The 9,252-nt window shown below is 42.3% G+C and overlaps 1 protein-coding gene across 1 annotated transcript in view; it reads left to right on the forward strand.

The window, feature by feature from the left end:
• LOC138851876 (lipase 1-like) overlaps positions 1 to 8,956 on the forward strand; it is a 52,258-nt gene extending 43,302 nt beyond the window's left edge. Inside the window, exons 5-6 of the mRNA XM_070081385.1 lie at positions 1,522 to 1,606; positions 8,488 to 8,956. Coding sequence (XP_069937486.1) covers positions 1,522 to 1,606; positions 8,488 to 8,699 — 297 coding nt within the window. The 3' untranslated portion in view covers positions 8,700 to 8,956. The remainder of the gene's footprint in view (positions 1 to 1,521; positions 1,607 to 8,487) is intronic.
• Positions 8,957 to 9,252: the final 296 nt, after the last annotated feature.

Here is a 9,252-nt window from a genome sequence, read left to right on the forward strand (position 1 = left end):
GTTAACAGTGTTGTTGTGTTGTGGTGTTAACAGTGTCGTTGTGTTGTGATGTTAACAGTGTTGTTGTATTGTGATGTTAACAGTGTTGTTGTGTTGTGATATTAACAGTGTGTTGTGTTGTGATGTTAACGGTGTTGTTGTGTTGTGATGTTAACAGTGTTGTTGTGTTGTGATATTAACAGTGTTGTTGTGTTGTGATGTTAACAGTGTTGCTGTATTGTGATGTTAACAGTGTTGTTGTGTTGTGATATTAACAGTGTTGTTGTGTTGTGATGTTAACAGTGTTGCTGTATTGTGATGTTAACAGTGTTGTTGTATTGTGATGTTAACAGTGTTGTTGTGTTGTGATGTTAACAGTGTTGTTGTGTTGTGATGTTAACAGTGTTGTTGTTTTGTGATATTAACAGTGTTGTTGTGTTGTGATGTTAACAGTGTTGTTGTGTTGTGATGTTAACAGTGTTGTTGTATTGTGATGTTAACAGTGTTGTTGTGTTGTGATGTTAACAGTGTTGTTGTGATGTTAACAGTGTTGTTGTGTTGTGATGTTAACAGTGTTGTTGTGATGTTAACAGTGTTGTTGTGTTGTGATATTAACAGTGTGTTGTGTTGTGATGTTAACGGTGTTGTTGTGTTGTGATGTTAACAGTGTTGTTGTGTTGTGATATTAACAGTGTTGTTGTGTTGTGATGTTAACAGTGTTGCTGTATTGTGATGTTAACAGTGTTGTTGTGTTGTGATATTAACAGTGTTGTTGTGTTGTGATGTTAACAGTGTTGCTGTATTGTGATGTTAACAGTGTTGTTGTATTGTGATGTTAACAGTGTTGTTGTGTTGTGATGTTAACAGTGTTGTTGTATTGTGATGTTAACAGTGTTGTTGTGTTGTGATGTTAACAGTGTTGTTGTGTTGTGATGTTAACAGTGTTGTTGTGTTGTGATGTTAACAGTGTTGTTGTGTTGTGATGTTAACAGTGTTGTTGTGTTGTGATGTTAACAGTGTTGTTGTGTTGTGATGTTAACAGTGTTGTTGTGTTGTGATGTTAACAGTGTTGCTGTATTGTGATGTTAACAGTGTTGTTGTGTTGTGATATTAACAGTGTTGTTGTGTTGTGATGTTAACAGTGTTGTTGTGTTGTGGTGTTAACAGTGTCGTTGTGTTGTGATGTTAACAGTGTTGTTGTATTGTGATGTTAACAGTGTTGTTGTGTTGTGATATTAACAGTGTTGTTGTGTTGTGATGTTAACAGTGTTGTTGTGTTGTGATGTTAACAGTGTTGTTGTATTGTGATATTAACAGTGTCGTTGTGTTGTGATGTTAACAGTGTTGTTGTGTTGTGATGTTAACAGTGTTGTTGTGTTGTGATGTTAACAGTGTTGTTGTGTTGTGATGTTAACAGTGTTGTTGTGTTGTGATGTTAACAGTGTTGTTGCGTTGTGATGTTAACAGTGTTGTTGTGTTGTGATGTTAACAGTGTTGTTGTGTTGTGATGTTAACAGTGTTGTTGTTTTGTGTCACAATCAGGAATACTTGCCGGTGATCCTCTCACACTTTCCATCGGGGGTTGGTCTCCATATCTTCACACACCTGCTGCAGCTGCACCACTCAGGTGAGTCACACACCTGCAGCTCCACCACTTAGGTAAGTCACACACCTGCAGCTGCACCACTCAGGTCAGTCATACACCTGCAGCTGCACCACTCGGGTCAGTCACACACCTGCAGCTGCACCACTCAGATCAGTCACACACCTGCAGCTGCACCACTCGGGTCAGTCACACACCTGCAGCTGCACCACTCGGGTCAGTCACACACCTGCAGCTGCACCACTCAGGTCAGTCACACACCTGCAGCTGCACCACTCGGGTCAGTCACACACCTGCAGCTGCACCACTCAGGTCAGTCACACACCTGCAGCTGCACCACTCTGGTCAGTCACACACCTGTAGCTGCACCACTCAGGTCAGTCACACACCTGCAGCTGCACCACTCTGGTCAGTCACACACCTGCAGCTGCACCACTCAGGTCAGTCACACACCTGCAGCTGCACCACTCAGGTCAGTCACACACCTGCAGCTGCACCACACGGGTCAGTCACACACCTGCAGCTGCACCACTCAGGTCAGTCACACACCTGCAGCTGCACCACTCTGGTCAGTCACACACCTGTAGCTGCACCACTCAGGTCAGTCACACACCTGCAGCTGCACCACTCGAGTCACCAACAATCCTGCAGCTGCACCACTCAGGTCAGTCACACACCTGCAGCTGCACCACTCGGGTCAGTCTCACACCTGTAGCTGCACCACTCGGGTCAGTCACACACCTGCAGCTGCACCATTCGAGTCACCAACAATCCTGCAGCTGCACCACTCGGGTCAATCACACACCTACAGCTGCACCACTCCGTTCAGTCACACACCTGCAGCTGCACCACTCGGGTCAGTCACACACCTGTAGCTGCACCACTCGGGTCAGTCACACACCTGTAGCTGCACCACTCGGGTCAGTCACACACCTGCAGCTGCACCACTCGGGTCAGTCACACACCTGTAGCTGCACCACTCGGGTCAGTCACACACCTGCAGCTGCACCACTCGAGTCACCAACAATCCTGCAGCTGCACCACTCGGGTCAATCACACACCTACAGCTGCAAGATGCAATTTACTGCATTCCATTGAGAATCAGTTTCGTCTAGCATCGACTTGATCATTTTTTTTTGAGACTCGCTAAGTCAGTGGTGGACTTAATATCTTCACAATAAAATACAATTAATCGAAAATTTTGATATACACTGAGTGAACTGGACGCAATAGTGTTAATCCCTAAACTGTCTAAATAACTAGGTTATGTTAGGTAACGTTTGGCAGGAAACAGGATAAGTGTTTTCTGATGCTGGTCTGAGCAACTGGCTCCTGGAGTTTAACCCCACCAAGTGCGATGTCATGAAGACTGGGAAGGTCAAAGAAGACCACAGACTGAGTATAGGCTAGGAGGGGCCAAGTACCGGAAACCTCGATCCAGTAAAAGGATCTCGGTGTGAGCATCATACCAAGAACATCTCCTGAGGCGCACATCAAACATATAACTGCTGCAGCATATGGGCTCCTGGCAAACCTAAGAATAGCGCGTTATTCAAGATTCTACACCGTGTACGTCAGGCCCATACTGGAGTATGCAGCACCAGTATGGAACCTGCACCTGGTCAAGAACGTCAAGAAATTAGAGAAAGTGCAAAGGTTTGCAACAATTCTAATCCCATAGCTAAGAGGTATATCCTATAAGGAAAGATTAAGGGAAATCAACCTGACGACACTGGAGGACAGGAGAGATAGGGAAGACATGATAACGACATGTAAAGTATTGAGAGAATTTGACAAGGTGGATAGGGACAGAATGTTTCAGAGATGGGACAAAGCAACAAGGGGTCACAACAGGAAGTTGAAAACTCACATGAGTAACAGGGATGTTAGGAAGTACTTCTTTATAGTCATATAGTTTTGAGGAAGTGGAGTAATCTGGAGAGTAATGTAGTGGAGGCAGGATCCATACATAGCTTTAAGAAAAGATACGATAATGCTCTTGGAGCAGGGAGAGTGGACCTAATAGCGACAAGCGAAGAGGCGGGGCTAGGAGCTGTAATTCGACCCCTGCAACGATAAACTGGTGAGTACAAAGAGGTGAATACACACACACACACACAGCCTCACATGCAAACACCGTTTCACATAATGTAATTTTCACAAACATGAATGTTTGGATCCCGTTCCTGGACCCATTATGAGCCTTTATTACTGTTTAACAACAACATGAGATATCTGTCATTATGTACCACCCACAGGATACATGTGAGTACATAATAAAGATATCTAACGTGAAGCTGTCTTGCGCCTGCAGCCTGCGTTCATTGTATAAACTATTTTCTGAAAACCTTGGTGAGCTATACATTGTCAAGTGTATTGATTTAAGGTCCGTCAGTGACATGAAATCCGGAACAAGACCTCTGAAAGGAAGCGTCACCACTTTGAACGTTGTATGGAGTGTTTATTAAGTTCTGCTACACATTTACACACGAATTTTTTACATTATGTCATTGCGAACTTAGCATTTTCAAGAATTTAAGACTACAGTTTATGCTAGGATTGAAGGGACATTGTCTCTGGCTTGTTGGTGTCTACACACTGTCATGTAAATGTACGTACCTTAAATTAAATGATATCTCTACACAAGTAAACTTCCTCAGTGTTCCTACACACACTACACAGTACCACGGTAGTGGAACACACAAGTACTTCCTCAGTGTTCCTACACACACTACACAGTACCACGGTAGTGGAACACACAAGTACTTCCTCAGTGTTCCTACACACACTACACAGTACCACGGTAGTGGAACACACAAGTACTTCCTCAGTGTTCCTACACACACTACACAGTACCACGGTAGTGGAACACACAAGTACTTCCTCAGTGTTCCTACACACACTACACAGTACCACGGTAGTGGAACACACAAGTACTTCCTCAGTGTTCCTACACACACTACACAGTACCACAGTAGTGGAACACACAAGTACTTCCTCAGTGTTCCTACACACACTACACAGTACCACAGTAGTGGAACACACAAGTACTTCCTCAGTGTTCCTACACACACTACACAGTACCACAGTAGTGGAACACACAAGTACTTCCTCAGTGTTCCTACACACACTACACAGTACCACAGTAGTGGAACACACAAGTACAGCCTCTGTGTTCCCACACACACTACATATTGCTACAGTTGAGGATACAATACGCATTCAGCATTCCTGCAATCTACACGTTGCTACAGTGGGAGATACAATACTTTACTGACCTTCACCCAATCTACATAATTAGTTACCACAGTAAGAACACTACACCATTGTTACTACACACCATGCTAGTTAACACAGTAAGGAGAACACTACTCCACCATTATTCCCACACCCTGCACTAGTTAGGTATCCCCAGAAATGGGATAACCGGACTGTTTGTAAGAAAAAAATTCTTCCCAGCTCCTCTAAGGTTTCCAAGCCATATCTTGAGAACGCTGCTTCCTATGAGCTTCAAACCTTCAACGTTAGAGTATCTCTCCGAGTCACTGACGAAAGTCTGAAGTCCCTAAGCAGAGTAACTTATGACCTACAGGAAGGCAATAAGCACAGGTTGCTTCAACAGTAAAATAACCAGTTTGCCAAACATAAAAAAAAAAAATACTAAGCAGCCGTGAGCAGCACCGACTCAGGCGAAGCAGATACATAATCTGCCCCAAATGAGGACAGTCAACTTGTCCTCCACACAAAAACTCCCAAATTACTAAATCTGTCAAAAATCACTAATTCTAAATTAGTCTGTGGAAAAGAGTTGCCCAGAGTACGAGATGTATGTTCCGGGTCATCAGTGAATGTGTACTCTGCCAGAAATATGAGTCTACACGATAAGAGCAGAAGAGAGTGTTCTACCAGACAGAGAGAAGAGGCGTTGCATCGATGATGCTCAGACAGAGACAAAATGAAATAACAGCTGCTGGTGTGAAGTCAGACAGCCTCCTGTCTTGGCTCGTCTCCCAGGGAACAGTGTAGCACCACTGACAACCAACCAAAACTCTTAAGTTTATGTGGCAGATCCTTCCATCAGTGTAGTTAAACGTTTAAGACAAACAGTATTATGAAACATGACATTGTCCATTTAGCTATTAACGAAACATTAAGTAAAATAGGAAAATATTGTATAATAATTACGTCGTTTTCGACGCTACACTGTAAGTTGCTAATTAACTATAACTACAGGTCATCCTGTAAGTGGCTGCTTAACTGTATATAACTACAGGTCATCCTGTAAGTGGCTGCTTAACTGTACATAACTACCGGTCATCCTGTAAGTGGCTCCTTAACTGTATATAACTGCCGGTCATCCTGTAAGTGGCTGCTTAACTGTATATAACTACAGGTCATCCTGTAAGTGGCTGCTTAACTGTATATAACTGCAGGTCATCCTGTAAGTGGCTGCTTAACTGTATATAACTACAGGTCATCCTGTAAGTGGCTGCTTAACTGTATATAACTACACGTCATCCTGTAAGTGGCAGCTTAGCTGTATATAACTGCATGTCATCTTGTAAGTGGCTGCTTAACTGTATATAACTACAGGTCATCCTGTAAGTGGCTGTTTAACTGTATATAACTGCAGGTCATCCTGTAAGTGGCTGCTTAACTGTGTATAACTGCAGGTCATCCTGTAAGTGGCTGCTTAACTGTTTATAACTACAGGTCATCCTGTAAGTGGCTGCTTAACTGTATATAACTGCAGGTCATCTTGTAAGTGGCTGCTTAATTGTATATAACTACAGGTCATCCTGTAAGTGGCTGTTTAACTGTATATAACTATAGGTCATCCTGTAAGTGGCTGCTTAACTGTATATAACTACAGGTCATCTTGTAAGTGGCTGCTTAACTGTATATAACTACAGGTCATCCTGTAAGTGGCTGCTTAACTGTATATAGCTACAGGTCATCCTGTAAGTGGTTGCTTAACTGTATATAACTACCGGTCATCCTGTAAGTGGCTGTTTAACTGTATATAACTATAGGTCATCCTGTAAGTGGCTGCTTAACTGTATATAACTACAGGTCATCCTGTAAGTGGCTGCTTAACTGTATATAACTACAGGTCATCCTGTAAGTGGCTGCTTAACTGTATATAGCTACAGGTCATCCTGTAAGTGGCTGTTTAACTGTATATAACTATAGGTCATCCTGTAAGTGGCTGCTTAACTGTATATAACTACAGGTCATCCTGTAAGTGGTTGCTTAACTGTATATAACTACAGGTCATCCTGTAAGTGGCTGCTTAACTGTATATAGCTACAGGTCATCCTGTAAGTGGCTGCTTAACTGTATATAACTACAGGTCATCCTGTAAGTGGCTGCTTAACTGTATATAGCTACAGGTCATCCTGTAAGTGGCTGCTTAACTGTATATAGCTACAGGTCATCCTGTAAGTGGTTGCTTAACTGTATATAACTACCAGTCATCCTGTAAGTGGCTGCTTAACTGTATATAGCTACAGGTCATCCTGTAAGTGGCTGCTTAACTGTATATAGCTACAGGTCATCCTGTAAGTGGCTGCTTAACTGTATATAACTACAGGTCATCCTGTAAGTGGCTGCTTAACTGTATATAACTACAGGTCATCTTGTAAGTGGCTGTTTAACTGTATATAACTACAGGTCATCCTGTAAGTGGCTGCTTAACTGTATATAACTACAGGTCATCTTGTAAGTGGCTGCTTAACTGTATATAACTACAGGTCATCCTGTAAGTGGCTGCTTAACTGTATATAACTACAGGTCATCTTGTGTCTACGTTCTTCTTTGTGTTTATGTATGTTAAGTATATGTTTTTGGATATTTCATTGTCTCTTAATTTGTTAAGCATTGTACATAGACATGTATATATATATATATATATATATATATATATATATATATATATATATATATATATATATATATATATATATATATATATATATATATATAATGTGTATATGTATGTATGTATGTATATATGTGCATGTATACATTGCTGCGTAATTATTTGTAGTGGTTTATTGAATTGAGTTCAGTTCCTGGTTCTCTTAAAAGTGTTGATTTACAGCTCCTGGGCTTTTCATGGATGTTAAGTTAGAGGTGATAAAGTTTTTGAGGGTGTTGAGTTAAAGATTCTGGGTGTCTTCGAGTGTTAATCTCAAGCTTCTGGACACCTGGGGATGGTTGATTTATATTTACAAGGTCTTAAGGGCTCTTATCTGCAGTTTCTCTGCCTCCTGAGGACTTGTCAGTTTAACTACTATGTATCCTGCATGTTTTGAGGTATTGGGGAGCAGGGACCAGGGACTAGGAACCAGGAGCCAGGGACCAGGGACTAGGAACCAGGAGCCAGGGACCAGGGACTAGGAACCAGGAGCCAGGGACCAGGGACTAGGAACCAGGAGCCAGAGACCAGGGACTAGGAACCAGGAGCCAGAGACCAGGGACTAGGAACCAGGAGCCAGGGACCAGGGAAGATATCTTTCTCGTATCTCTCAGCAGCAGAAACACATCTTATTACCACAGTTGGGTACACTTCTCCCTCAATATTCCTACACACACTATGCATAAATACTTCGATGTAATAAAAGCTTACTTAGCGTTAGATTTTTTTTCCATTTGTGGTGAATACGTAACACTTCCTACATTACCCGCTTAACCTCTGAGTCGCCATCACAGCACAGTGAATCACAGCATCAAAAGGCACTCTTACTGACAGTTACGATACCCTTACTCTCTCCTTTTCACACTAACCCCCGTCCACCGCACCAAAAGTCTACAAAGAAAGCACAAACCAGCTATTAGCACAAAGCATCTCCCAAAATCCCCCTCAAAAGCAGTATAATTGTCAAGTGACCATGGTGTTACAGGCGGGTTTCATGCCTACGACTACGGCCATGCCAGGAACTTAGTGGAGTACGGGACGCCTTCTCCTCCAGACTTCACGCTAAACAGCATCACCGTTCCAGTGGGTGTCTTCTGGGCTGAAGGAGACGCTATCGTCGCACCGGAGGTGAGGAAAAATATGGCCTATTTTCATTGGAGTCCCTCATTTATCTTTATTTTCTACGCTGTTGATTAAATGAGTGTTTCACTCTCTCTCCCAGCAGCAACTCAAAAAAGAAAGTATTATGGTTCCAGGGTGAGAAATGTGTTTTCTCGCCAGAATTTTGCCTTACCTGCCAGGAAAAGGATGTAATATTGTTTTTGTACACACAGTAATGTATTAACTTAGCTGATGCACACTGAGAAATATAGTAAAGAATGAAAGGCACAATATCTCAACGATACACAAATAACTCGCACAGACTCACAGGACTGATACTTATGACGACTTGTCGCTCCGACTTACACCATTAACAAGCTACGACTTGTTAATGGTGCAAGTTGGACCTAAACGTCGTCATAAGTTTCTGTCTCCTACTTGTGGGTTAAGTAATATAGTACTTAGATGGTGAATATAGAGAAATGCAGTAAATTAGTGTACAAAATCTAATGCAGGAATTCAGCCGGTGTACACTAATACAATAAGTTAGCTGGTGTGCACTAATACAATAAGTTAGCCGGTGTACACTAATACAGTAAGTTAGCTGGTGTACACTGAGTAATAACTCTACTTAACTGGTTATCAGTTA

This window comes from Cherax quadricarinatus, unplaced genomic scaffold (assembly GCF_038502225.1).
Source record: "Cherax quadricarinatus isolate ZL_2023a unplaced genomic scaffold, ASM3850222v1 Contig2528, whole genome shotgun sequence".
Lineage (NCBI taxonomy): Eukaryota > Metazoa > Arthropoda > Malacostraca > Decapoda > Parastacidae > Cherax > Cherax quadricarinatus.